The sequence below is a fragment of the Stigmatopora nigra genome, chromosome 5 (assembly GCF_051989575.1).
Source record: "Stigmatopora nigra isolate UIUO_SnigA chromosome 5, RoL_Snig_1.1, whole genome shotgun sequence".
NCBI lineage: Eukaryota > Metazoa > Chordata > Actinopteri > Syngnathiformes > Syngnathidae > Stigmatopora > Stigmatopora nigra.
The window spans coordinates 326,723-339,514 of record NC_135512.1 but is presented as its reverse complement, the minus strand read 5'-3'; the positions used below and the strand labels follow the sequence as shown (position 1 = coordinate 339,514).

Sequence of the window (12,792 nt, the reverse complement as noted above, 5' to 3'; positions counted from 1 at the left end):
AAATGAATACACATACAAAAGACGCTTCTAAAAGAAAGCGTTAGCAGCTGTCCTCCGACTGTCAATGTCAGATGACGTAAGACGGAAGTGACGAACGAACAGGCAGATGCCGGAAGCGATAACCTGTGAGCGGGAGAGGGAGAGCAGCGTTTTGCTAGCAAAGGAAAAAAATCAAATGTCTCGTTTGAGGGGCGCGCAGCAGGAGACTGTGGACTCCCTGCGGGGCTTTAAGGCCCCTAAAAGTGAAGCAACAGTCCCGTACGGCCTCCTTCGAGCGGCCCGGAAAAGCGGAAGTCTTAACTTGACCAGTCGGAACCTTACAGAAGGTACGCCTTCTTCCCAACTAGCTAAACTTCAAAGCAAACGAAAACTAACCTGGTTATTCGTCTTTTGTTGACTATTTTCAATGTTTTGTGAGGGGAAAACTATATGTTGAAATTGAATGTTTGCACATACAGTCTATACCTGTCTCAAAAAAGAAGAAAGCTGTTAAAACGATGAAATGTTTTCCTTGCTGGTATATAATGTCATTAATATGGATTAGATGTATTTTTGACCAAGCCACCTTATTTTAAAAATGTTGCATTATTTAATCTTTTGATATACTATTTCAGTTAAAAAAAAACAACAACTAACAGACGATGAGAGTTGTTTGTTTGATATCACATAGCTCCGTTATCGAATGTCGGCCATTTTATGACAGAGCCAAAAAAAATGAGGTCAACGCTCGTAAGACTTGCGACTCGTGTCACCCCCAACCAAGCATAAACACATTTTTTTTTCTTCTTCTTCTTCTTGTCCACAAGTCCCCGCCAACGTGTACCGCCTGAACGTGGACACGCCCGAGGAGGCGCGCGGCGACGCGTCCTTCTCGTCTTCGGATCGCTGGTGGGAGCAGACGGACCTCACCAAGTTGCTGCTGTCTTCCAATCGTCTGAGCGGCCTGTCCGAAGACATTCGACTGCTGCCGGCGCTCGCCACGTTGGACGTACGTCTCGCCCTCAGACGCCCGATCCAATGAGTCACTTCAAAAAATCCAGCTTGGCATTTTTTTGAATTGACACGATGGCTAATGTGTGGTCGACCACAGCTGCACGACAACCGACTGCAGACGCTTCCCACCGCTTTGGGGGAGCTGCGAGATCTTCAGGAACTGCGACTCAGGTGAGTCACGGGTCCCCGCCAAGGTGTGCCGGATGCTAACACCTTTTTTTTGTTTTGTTTTTGTCAGCCACAACCAGTTGAAGAGTTTGCCAGTGGAGCTGTTCTCCCTGAAGAAGCTCCGCAGCCTGACGCTACAACAGAACCTCCTGGAGGCCCTACCCGAGGAGATAGGACAACTGGAGGCCCTCACCCAACTGGTGGGTACCCCCATGCGCCTAGACCCCAAAAATAGAAAGAGAGAAAAAGTGAGATCAATTTAATAAGAAATAGGTTTAATACCAGAGTTCCAGCAGCCGTGAATTGCACATTGTCTGTCGTCCTCGCAATTCTCTCTGAATGGACAGTGGCTCAGTCTTTCTATAGGAAAAGAGGGTATGGTATAGTTTCCACGACAACCATCAAACTCTGGCCATGGCGCTGCTATTCTTTCAAAAACGGATACAATACGAACAAGCAATCGCCAAGCGACTCTGTCATTAATGTCATCCATCTCACGTGTCACAGGACCTCTCCGACAACCTTCTGACGGAGCTCCCGTCCGGCTTGGGTCGAGTGGGCCGGCTACAGAATCTGCAGCTGTGCCGCAACAAGCTGATCCGTCTGCCCGAAAGCCTGGCGCTGCTCACCAGTGAGTCATTTTCTTGGTCTTCTGCCCGGAAAAAAAACGAGTCATGGCTGCTTTACTGGCCGGCACCAGACGTGAAGCTGCTGGACTGCAGCGGCAACCAGCTGAGCCACCTTCCCGCCTGCCTCTCGCAAATGGCCGCCCTGGAGCAGCTGTACTTGCGCCACAACAAGTTGCGACAACTCCCGCCGCTGCGTGCTCCCAAACTCAAGGTCGGAAAAACGGGTTTCCCCCCGTGACTTTATGGCCGATGGCCACGCCATTTGACCCCCGCCCCTCGGCGTAGGAGCTGTACGTGGGCAACAACCAGCTGGAGAGCGTTTCGGGCGAACAGGCGTCCGACTGGAGCGCCCTCTCTGTCCTGGAGCTGCGGGACAACAAGATCCGGACGCTGCCCGAGCAACTGGCGGCGCTGGTGGGGCTCACGCGCCTCGACCTCACCAATAACGACATCGGCACGTACGTTGCGCTCGCCGCGGCCGCCGCGGCCGCCGCGGACGCTGGATGAGCCGTCTCGCCGGCATATCTCTCCTGACTTTGCCTCCCAGACTGCCCGCTTGGCTCGCTCTCCTCCCCGACCTCAACATCCTGCTCCTGGAGGGAAATCCTCTGCGGGGGATCCGGAGGGACCTCCTGACCGTAAGTCGTCCTCCTCTCCCGCCGACCATTGACGTTACTTATTCGAAAGTTCGATCATGTCACTGCACTACCACTCCCATCCACTTGACGGCAGCACCCAATCAGCAAATGAAGTGCACTAAGGACTTTTCTGATTTTTGGTAGCCGTGCTTGAGCGTGGGAGGGGGCTCTTTCCCAGATGTGACTCCTCCTCCTCCTACTGCATGTAGTAGTGAGCTGGAACGGGCTCCAGCACCCCCTGCAAGGCTTTTTTTGGAAAACAAACTAGTAACTCCCGGTTTCTTTCAGAAAGGCACCAAGGAAATTCTCCAGTACCTGAGAGGAAGAATCAAAGGTAGGTTGGCTGCTATTTTTCAACGGCGTCTCGCCCAATGACCTTTTGAGCCTTTGCCCCTCCCGTAGAGGAGCCCGACGGCGCCGTGGACACGCCCACCGCCATGACGCTGCCCAGCCAGGCTGTGGTGGACGTCCGCAACGTCAAAGCGCTCAAGTCGTTGACGTACAGGTCAGTGGAAGAGATGTGAAAAATGGCGGACATCGAATGAATGAATGAAAGAGGTTAGTAGCTTGTGACTGTGTTTTAGCGACAGGAAGGCGGAAAGCATCCCGGAGCAGCTGTTTGCGGCGGCCGCCGACGTGGCCGTCACCTCCGTCGACTTTAGCAAGAACCTCCTGAGCCAAGTGCCGCCCAGGTGAGAGCGGGTGGGCGAGAAACGGGCCGTTGGAACGTCACCCCCCTCATTGACAGCCACCCGTTTGCAGGCTGGCCGAGATGCGAGATTGCCTGACGGACTTGAACCTGGCCTTCAATCGGCTGAACGCCTGCCAACTCCTCTGCTCTTTGCCAAACCTGCTGCACCTGGACCTCAGGTCACTTATTCCATAGCAAAGGGTGTCGAGCTAGCTTGGTGGCTAAAGTTAGCGCTGGTTGATTTCTTTCAGGAACAACCAGCTGAGGGATTTGCCGTCCCAGTTGAAGAACCTGAGCAAACTTCACTCTGTCGTCCTCAACTACAACAAGTAAGTGTCTTGTTGGGGCCGGGCTAAACGTCCGTGGCTCCGCCCATATTAACGTCCGTGGCTCCGCCCGCCTCCCCTAAGGTTCAGTGCCTTCCCGGAAGTTTTGTACCACATGCCGTCGCTGGAAAGCATCCTGCTGGGCAACAACCAGGTGGGCGGCCATCTGGATCCCGACCGCTTGATGGCCCTGAGTCGCCTGTCCACGCTGGACCTGTCCAACAACGACCTGCTCAACGTGCCTCCTCGGCTGGGTCTCTGTACGTCGCTCAGGTAGGCGGACTGGGTGGCTTCCTGTCCGTGTTTGGGCCACTTCCGGTTAAACTTTTGACTGACTTCCTTGTGTTGTGTTGGAATGACTTGTTGATTCAGAGTCCCTTTCTTTCCATTCTTCAAATTCATTTGCAAGTCATTTTGACCACTTCCTGTTGATTTTGGGACATTCCTAGGTCACTTCCTGCTGCTTTTCAATCACTTCTTGTCCGTTTGGGCTGATTTTCCAATGGTCTTAGTCCGAGTTGCTTCCTGTTCAATTTGGGTCACTCACTTTCGGATGATTTTTTTTTAGCTCACTTCCTGTTGATTTATGGGGTCACTTCCTGTCCATTTCATTTCCATTCCAAGTCACGTGACCATTTTTAGCATCCGTTCCCGTTGATCCAGTGCCATTTCCGTCCGGGTGGCTCCCTGTTTATCTTTCTCTCCGTCGCGGGCTAACATGCCACGTAGAATGACTAGCTAGCTAAACTAGCATTTTGCACTTGTGTTTGGACAGATGCCTGAAGCTGGAGGGCAACCCTTTCCGGACGCCGCGAGCCGCCATCGTGGCCAAGGGAACGGACGCCGTGATGGAGTACCTGCGCGACCGCATCCCCGCCGACCAGCACACTTTGACGGCGGCGTCCTCGTAGCCACGCCCCCGGCACAGAAGCGCCTATCAATAACACGGGTTATCATTTCAACATTTTCAACTTTCCTTATTGTGACGGCAATCTGGTGATAGTGCTAACTTTGTCATTATAAAAGCTTCTTTTCTCATTGCAGGCTCGTTGCTTCGTTCATTGGCCACCACGCACGCACGCACGCACGCACACCTGCTAACGATTAGCGCTTTGGTGGCCTGAGGGCGGCCATCTTGGTGGGGGCAGCCTTCCCATTAGAGTCAATGCACTGACATTCAAGTCACAACTTGTTTAAAGCATTTTTGAGTTTCAAGTGGGAGGAGCCTAAAGCTTTTTTTAGCTTAGTTTGGAGTGGGGGGGGGGGGGGGCATAAACGTAAGGCACCAGTAAGTAAAGAGACTCCAAAGATCCAAGCATGGGTTTATTTGTCGAGGACGCGGGACGGACAAAAGACGCTATGAAACGTTAGCTGGTCCACCACAAAAAAAAAAAAAAAAAAAACTGCGTGGGAGGTTGAGCAATCAATATATACAAAAATAGAAAATGTCAAGAAATTGTCTTTTGGCCATCCGTCCGTCCGTCTACTTGTCCGTCTTCTGCTTCTTTCGCGACGCTGGTTCCTGTCGGACGCAAACATTTCATCATTTGTGTCTTTGCCCGCTTCAAAAGGTTGAAATTTGAAAATCTTATTTTGAAAATCCCATTGTTTCCCAATGGCAAAACTAACCTGTTTGTCTTCGTCATCATGGCCGAGGGTCCTCTTCCCAGCGGGCTCGTCGTCTTCGTCCTCTTCTTCTTCTTCTTCTAGCTCCTCTTCCTCCTCTTCCTCCTCACCTGTCATATCACCATGATTGACATTTTTCATCAAGTTGAAAAAATCTCATCTATTTGTATTTTTGGCCCCAACTTTTTCTTTTGAAATAGTCATCCTCGCGGGAGGAAACCATTTTTTATTTTTTAATCTTTCACTTTCAATTTGACTCAAATACAACAAAGGACTGCGATTGGCTGGCACATACCGTCTCCGTCGTCCTCGTCCCCCACGTCCCGGTCGTCGTTGACTTGTTCCCGGGCCACCCGGTTGTCCCGCTCGCCGTTCTCCTGGTCCTAAAAATTTGAATTCAAATAGAATCAACTTTTTTTTTTTTTTTAAACAGGCAACAAGTTCGGGCACCTTTTTCCCATTGGCAGTGGCGTCATCTGGACTCTTCTCCGCCTCCACTGTTTTCTTCTCCTTCAGCTCCTGCACGACAGACAGAGGGAGGAGCTCAAAAGTCGGTTTGCTTCGGCGACACCCGAACGCAACCTTGGCTTGAATTCCTCCGCCTCGGTCGTCCAATCCCTTCAAAGTGGGAGGGACGACAGCCAATCAAGTGGTCCAACACTCAAAGGGATCGTATCAAAAAGGTGTACAGACTCCAACTCACAGCATGCCTCGCCCTCGTCACCTAACAGCGTCTCGCCCTACTTTTGATTCCAAGTCTGGCGCCGCCTGGTGGCCACCTTCTTCGTTGCCGTCTTGCTCCGCCAGACAGAAAGACAGGATGCAGCTTCCGTGCGCGTGCGTGCGTGCGTGCGCCGAGCGAGCGCGACGTCTGGCGCCGAGGCGTCCTTAGCCCGCGGGCAGGCAAGCTTTTTTTTCAAGGGGGTGCTTGAGCACCGTCTTCTCTCTAATGATGTTAATAATGCTAATAATGATTTTCATTCTTTTTTCTTCGATTCAGACGCGTGCCCGCGCATTTCCCTTCACTCATTGATAACAATAGTGTCCACGTGCGTGCGTGCGTGCGTGCATGCGCGCGTCTCACCTTGGCGCTGATTTCGGCGTTTCCCTCCACTTTGCTGTCCGCCATGTTCGTCTTTGGAGGAAGGAAGGAAGGAAGGAAAAATGTCAAATGGCTCCAACTACGCGGCTGACAGGAAGGCAGGATGAGGAAGAGGAGGAGGCGGATGATGAAGATCGACAAAAAGAAAAAAAAGGCGCTACTAGTAGTTTAGCTTCGTGCGCGCGCGTGCACCCGCCCCCTTCGCGCTGCCCTTGCTGGGTTTTAAAGGCGAAGGGGCGGAGCCAACAGGAAGGAGGACACATCCAATTGGGGCCCAACTCGCCAGCTGATTGGCTGTCGGAAAAGAAAGGACGCGCCTCCCTTGTTGCAAGCAAGAGCAAGAGTGACGCCCATGCACGCTCACTCTGCCAACCCTCCCTGTCCTTCACCCCCAATGGACCTCCATCCACTAAGCATAGGTTATTTGGCAGATTTTGGGTCAAATTGATAAAAATATCGTCGCTCCTCCCACAATCATCAAGAAGTGGAATGACCTAAATTCAACAGGAAGTGAAATCAATAGGGATTCAATCCGAAATGAGCTTGATTAAATAATTAGATTCAACTGTATTCATCACATACTTGGGAAATTCAGCACAGGATACCTCTAAAGTCAACAGGAAGTGGCCCAAACTTTAAAAAATGTCCCAAGATGAAAAGGAAGGGACCCAGAAATGGCCCATCGTCGACAGGAATTGATTGGATGGAGACTGGGTGAAAAATCAGCAAGTGAGCTGGAAGCCCCGCCCCTAAACAATAGGCGGGGCCCCAAAAGGAAGACATAGTGACCTGGAGATGACCCCAAATCAAGAGCATGTTGATTTTAGGCTCCAGAGATGTCATTTTCTTTTCCTTTAAAATAGAAGAGGAGCTTTGTCAATTGTGCACACGTTACTCTCTGCTCTGACGTCACGTTTGCCTTCCAGTCAAGTCAAACGTTTTCTTTAGAAGGCTGGCGTCCCTCCCTCCCTCTCTCTCTCTCTCTCTCTCTCTCTCTCTGTCTGAGACTGCCTCCGCGTCTGCACGTGATTGTACGAAGGGGGCGGGCGGGCGGACGTTACTACGAGGCCATATCAGCCCTCCGAACTCGACGCAAAAACGTCCGAAAAAGACCAACAGTCGCCCCCTCAGCTCCTTTTTCTAAGAAAGACCACACCAAGATGGCGCCCCAAAGCCGTGTTTAATAGGGAGCCCTCCTCACCGCAATGGCGGCTCGGCTCGCCCTCATGGCGTTCGAAGAGTCAAACGTCAAGCTGACGCCGCCGATTGGTCGTCCAACCAGGAAGCGGATTTCCCGACAGCTTTGGCGTCTTTTTCCTCCCAGTTAGGCGCTCAAATGGACCAGTTTCGGTTCCTTGCTAACGTGGCTAACGTTGCCATCGAAAGGAAACACCAGTGTCAACGAAACTGAGCTTTTAGATGAGAACGCCAGAGGGCGACATTCTCACCTGTGCATTGGTTTGACCTAGAAAGGGGGTCAAAAAAGGAATCCACGAATAGATGATGATGATGATGATGATGGCTCACATTTGAAACGAATAGTGACAATAGCCGCGCCAGAGGACAACCAATCGCAGCTATGGGCAATTTAGAGTGTCCAGTCAGCCTAGAATGCTAGAATGGTGTAGAGGTTAACTCACGTGTCTCTCGTCTGGGAGACTTGGGTTCAAATCCCGGTTGGGACACTTTTTCCCACTTAGTTGTTTCTGTTTCTTGTAGTCAAGACCCTCAAATGATTTCATAGGAAAGTGTAGTCACTTGGTTTGCGCAGAGGTTAAGTCACTAGACTCTCGTCGGGGAGACCTGGGTTCGAATCCCGGTTGGGACACATCATTTTCCCTTAATTGTTTCTCTGGACTTGTACTCAAGAAAGTCAAATGATGACAGAGGAAAGTGTAGCCACCTGGTTGGCGCAGAGGTTAGTGCACAGGACTCCTGTCTGGGAGACCTGGGTACGATTCCCGCTGTCGTCCTTTGGCTGAAACCACTGAAAATGGAATAAGGAGAAAAAAAAAAAGAAAAACTTTTTAATTTTTATTAAACACTTTGTCATACTTTTCAGTAAAAGGTTATATTCCGAACTGCCTTCGGCAGTTCGGAAGACACTTGATGGACCTGTATTGCGAAAGGCGTTCTCGGGTCGGCCTACGGCCGACCCTCGACCGCTTGCTTGGTCAGTGAACCGCCGACACCGGGAAGCGAACTCACGTTCTCTCGGTGCAAAGGCGAGTGTGCAACCCACTACACCAACTCGTGCCCCACTTATACATAGGTGTTGAAACGTTTTATCCATGGAAACGGGGTGAAACACTTAGTCATTTTTTGGACAAAATGCTTCATCCACCACTGAACACTTAGACACTTAGCCATCAATACTTATACTTTGAACTGAATACTAGTGGGAAAATCTTTGCATGCGCTCGGACTTGAACCCAGGACCACAGAAGTGGCAGACTGATGACTTATCCACTGGGTCAACATTCCACAGGATTTAGCAGTAGTATTTGTCGTTTTGACTCTTTTCACTCCCAGTTCTTACTTAGTGGGAAAAGTCATTGGAAGCTTTCATTCAAGGAAACAAACGGGTGAAATACGCTTTGGCGTCCACCCGACGGACGCCCGCCCGCCCGCCCAGTCGGCGACAGTCCCGTCAACAAGCCTCTCCACTTTCAAGTCACCACACTTGACTTAGTGATTATTGGAAACGATTCACTACACCCGCTTGTTTTTATTTATGGGAAAGATGACTTAGTCTTTTTGAAATGGCAAAATGGCTTATCGTCCAGCAGTCTGCTGTCACAATTCATCTTGTTCTAAAATTATTCATTTGAATTTTTTTTAATTCACATAAAAAAGAAAACCAAGAGAAAATGGTCTTTCGCTACTTTGAAAAGTGGACAATCTTTGGATTGTCAGTTAGCAAAATGTAAATAAAAAAATAAAAATTTCCGTGGAAACTGAACCGTGGCTGAACAGTCGCCGCCACGTTCAGACACGTCCGTCCAAATTCCGACGGCGGCAGCGGCGGCGCTTTGAGACGAGGCGCGGCACGCCGCTGGCCGTTTACCGGTTGCGCTTGAAGAACCGGAACCAGATCCGGCTGGCCGCTAGCCAGGGGGAAAATGAATTAAAAAAACAACAACAGAAGCTTGCCGCCTTTTGTTTGTTGGAACGTTTACTTTATTAACGCACAAGTTAAGCAGCCAGTCTCATCCCGGAAATTCCACCGCGTGCCCCATCTTCATTTTTTTTGGGCCCGTGACGGACGTTGGATCGTCTTTGGCCCAAACGAGTCCGCCGCGAGACGTCCCAGTTGGACGGCGAAATAACTCATTCATAGAAAAAATGACCAAACAAAGAGAAAAAAAAAGATAAAGAAATATTTCTTCCCATCTTGTGTCGCCAACGTGATCACTTTTTCACGCCCGACAGACTGGAAAAAAGACAAAAAAGTGGGGACAGGCGTTTAGAAAATTAAACAGTGGAAATCCGCCAACACGAGCATATTATTTGGATTTAGAGATCCAAATGAAGAGAATAATCCACTTGGCTAAATGTTCCCTTTCAGTGTTTGGGGTCCACATCTTTGGCACCATCTAGTGGCCAAAAGTGGACGCGCACCCTGGGAGCTCCTTTCTCTTTGTCTTTAACCCTTTAGCGTGGGGTGGTATGGCGCACACATGAGGCTGTTTCAATGGATGCATATGGCTCCACGCTTACCCGTGAGCTAAAAATATGAAAAGTGTCAGCAGATGAATTCTGAATTGCATTTAGATTTTTTTTGGAAACCTTCATAGGGCAACAATGGCTACCATTGACGCACGCTGCTAGACGTCCAATCCGGTCTCGGCCCAACAAACAAAACGGCGAGGAGCTTACTTGTCGAACAAGGGCTGGTTCTGCAGGTTGAGGACCAAATTGTCGGCGTTCAGGTAAACTTTGTTCTGCGACGTGGACACCTAGTGGACGGAGGGCGCATTGTCACTACCACACCAACAAAAAAAAAAAAAAAGGGCGGGCCACAGATGAGCAAAGACCGACTGACCGTCTTGGCGATAGTTTGGGCGGCTCGGATGCGGCGGAGCTTCAGGTAACCCGGGTTCTTGGTCACGGCTTGTCCCAGCTCAAACACAAGGCGGGATCCAAATTCAAGTTGAAAAATCCGCCCAATAGGAGAAAGAGGAGGCAATTTGAAGGCATTTGTTTACCATCCTGGCGGCCTCGGCTTCTCCCTCGGCTTGGATGATCTTCTGCCTCTGGTCTTGTTTGGCTTTCTCCACGTAGAACTGGGCCCTCTGGGCTTCTTGTTGAGCTAAAAGCAACAACAACAAAATAAATTGGCATAACTTTAGGGATTTGTTAGCAGCAGCCACAAACAACTAGATGAGCAAGAAAGATGAATATGTCGCTTGCGTAAGAAAAGCAACGTACCGACTTGCTTGGCCTCCACGGCGGCCGTGTATTGGCTACTGAAGCTCAGCTCCGTGATGGACACGTCGTCCAAGATGATGTTGAAGTCCTTGGCGCGGTCGTACAGCTCCCGGCGCACCAACAGCGACACCTGGTGGTTGCGGGAGGCCACGGTTGCAAGAGGGCCGGGTGGCGGAGACAGACGGCCGACCGACGCCGGCCTTCCCCAACCTGCGCTCTCTGCGTGATGAGCTGCGAGGCGTTAAACTTGGCCACCACCGACTTGAGGACCTCGTTGACGATGGACGGTAGCACGCGCTCGTCGTAGTCCTTGCCCAGACGCTGGTACATGATGGGCAGGTTGGACGCCATGGGCCGGGACAGGACTCGCACGGCGATGTTCACCATCTGGAGGTCTGATGGCCGGTGCCCGTGGTCACTCTGCGTCTCGCCATGGCCGACCCGTTCTAACTAACTTACCTTTGCTACCCGTCAGCGAGGAGATTTTGCGGGGCTTGGCTCGGATGTCGTAGATGATGGGGTACTGGAACCACGGGATCCTGAGGATGGACGGATGGGAGATCGGCGGCGGCGGTGGGTGGAGATGGCGCTCGCCAGGACGACGCCTACCTGAAATGGAGGCCCTCGGCCAGCACCGTGTCCATCTGCATACCGCCGACCCGGTTGAAGACCACCGCTCGGTGTCCGCCCTCCACTGCGTAAAAGCTTCGAATGAGACGGAGCTTTGAAAGGGAAATAAAGTGAGACACGTACCCGTGTAGGTGGCTTCTTTGACGCCGTAGGCCAAGGCGCCCGCTCCCAGCAGCAGTTTCATCCCGAGTCCGGCGCCCCGGCCGCCCGACGAGCCCGCCATGCGACCCATCATGTCCCGCAGGCTCTGGACCAATCGCTGGTGGGGAAAAATTCAGCCGTCAGCTGGCGTTCAAGTGGCACTACTCTCATTAGTAGCGCATTAAAAGCACTAAATGTAATCATTTCTGACAAAATTATATATTTTTTTTCTCAATAGGAGCGACCCCCGTGAGGATCAGCGATTTAGATATTATCATGAAAAGAAATACTACTCAATGATGACACTCAAGTGTTTATTTAGGGTGAGAAAAGAAGCTCGGATTGGTTGTTCCTACAAGATCCAAAATGGACGTTCGTAATTGGCTGCTATTGAAAGTGTCAGACACACCACATTGGTTCAAAAATGAGTCGTTTTTCATTTGAGCACGGTGTAAAAATGTCATACGAATGTAGTCATGAAGTTTCATAAGCGTGAGACGTGAGGAGGACACAAGAGCAATAAAAAGACCAGTCGGTTAAACACTGCTAAATGTGTAGGCTGAAATGACGTATTAAGGCTAGAAGAGAATTGATACATGAATAACAACGACGTGACCTTGATTAGAAGCCCTGACAAAGTTCTGCATCGCGCAGCTTAGCAAAGCCACTTGCTAACTAGCATGCTTAGTATAGCCGCATTCAAGCGCTAGCTAGCTTGGATGCGCCTGTACGTAGTACTATGCCAAAGCGGCTAGCTACCTAGCTAGCCTGTGTGTTATAAGAGGAGCTTTTCAACGAACGCCGCGTTTGAGACATTAGCGCCGAAATGACGGCTTTGACGCGAACGTAAAGGACGGAGCGAAGCGACGCAACATTTTACCACAGACGAAAGAAAAAGCTTCAAAGACTCTGACTTACACTGGGCTCCTTGTTAGCCATGCCGCCTCACGTCACGCCGTTACACCGTGAAAAAGAGACACAAGGTCGAGACTTGGCCCTGGCTCGCAAAGGCTGCTGGGAAATGCAGTTCGATAGCGTCAGCGTCATTTTCTCAACAGCCAAATACGTAGTACTACACTGGCGTTACGCTGGAGGATGACTGACGCAAAACACTATACTATTTTAACGCTATAGTAATTAGTCAGGTGTATTTATTTCCACTACGTGGTTTCAAGGACCCCCATTTAGCTGATTGGATGCCAAATCTAAAAACATTAAAAGATAAAATACCAAAAATGTACATTTGAACATTTCAATCGATTCATAAATGACAGGAATATATTACATTTAATATATACACCAAGAATATATATATATTTACCTTTAATTGTTTTCTGAGTAGTCTTATTTATTTGTAGTTTTTTAAGGGTATTCGTTTACAATTTTCCCAAGTTTGCTTATATTTTTTCTAAATTGA

General features: G+C 50.1%; 3 protein-coding genes across 3 annotated transcripts; 1 reads left to right on the top strand and 2 right to left on the bottom strand.

Annotated features, from left to right (window-relative positions):
* Positions 1–61: 61 nt before the first annotated feature.
* lrrc40 (leucine rich repeat containing 40) lies at positions 62–4,488 on the top strand. Its single transcript, XM_077716817.1, has 15 exons — positions 62–326; positions 807–988; positions 1,091–1,164; positions 1,232–1,361; positions 1,669–1,792; positions 1,862–2,001; positions 2,076–2,248; positions 2,338–2,428; positions 2,717–2,762; positions 2,831–2,933; positions 3,013–3,120; positions 3,191–3,298; positions 3,371–3,448; positions 3,530–3,718; positions 4,221–4,488. The coding sequence occupies exons 1-15, from the start codon at positions 107–109 to the stop codon at positions 4,354–4,356; spliced, it is 1,902 nt and encodes a 633-aa protein (XP_077572943.1). The 5' UTR covers positions 62–106; the 3' UTR covers positions 4,357–4,488.
* Positions 4,489–4,755: 267 nt separating this feature from the next.
* On the bottom strand, positions 4,756–6,395 carry LOC144196785 (uncharacterized). The gene is made up of 5 exons (XM_077717218.1): positions 6,156–6,395; positions 5,522–5,590; positions 5,367–5,454; positions 5,075–5,181; positions 4,756–4,967 (listed from the first exon to the last, which is right to left on the bottom strand). The coding sequence occupies exons 1-5, from the start codon at positions 6,198–6,200 to the stop codon at positions 4,929–4,931; spliced, it is 348 nt and encodes a 115-aa protein (XP_077573344.1). The 5' UTR covers positions 6,201–6,395; the 3' UTR covers positions 4,756–4,928.
* A 2,935-nt stretch (positions 6,396–9,330) lies between these two features.
* Positions 9,331–12,418, bottom strand: phb2b (prohibitin 2b). Its single transcript, XM_077717896.1, has 10 exons — positions 12,294–12,418; positions 11,358–11,493; positions 11,214–11,298; positions 11,064–11,143; positions 10,815–10,999; positions 10,605–10,734; positions 10,382–10,485; positions 10,219–10,296; positions 10,053–10,132; positions 9,331–9,606 (listed from the first exon to the last, which is right to left on the bottom strand). The coding sequence occupies exons 1-10, from the start codon at positions 12,312–12,314 to the stop codon at positions 9,585–9,587; spliced, it is 921 nt and encodes a 306-aa protein (XP_077574022.1). The 5' UTR covers positions 12,315–12,418; the 3' UTR covers positions 9,331–9,584.
* Positions 12,419–12,792: the final 374 nt, after the last annotated feature.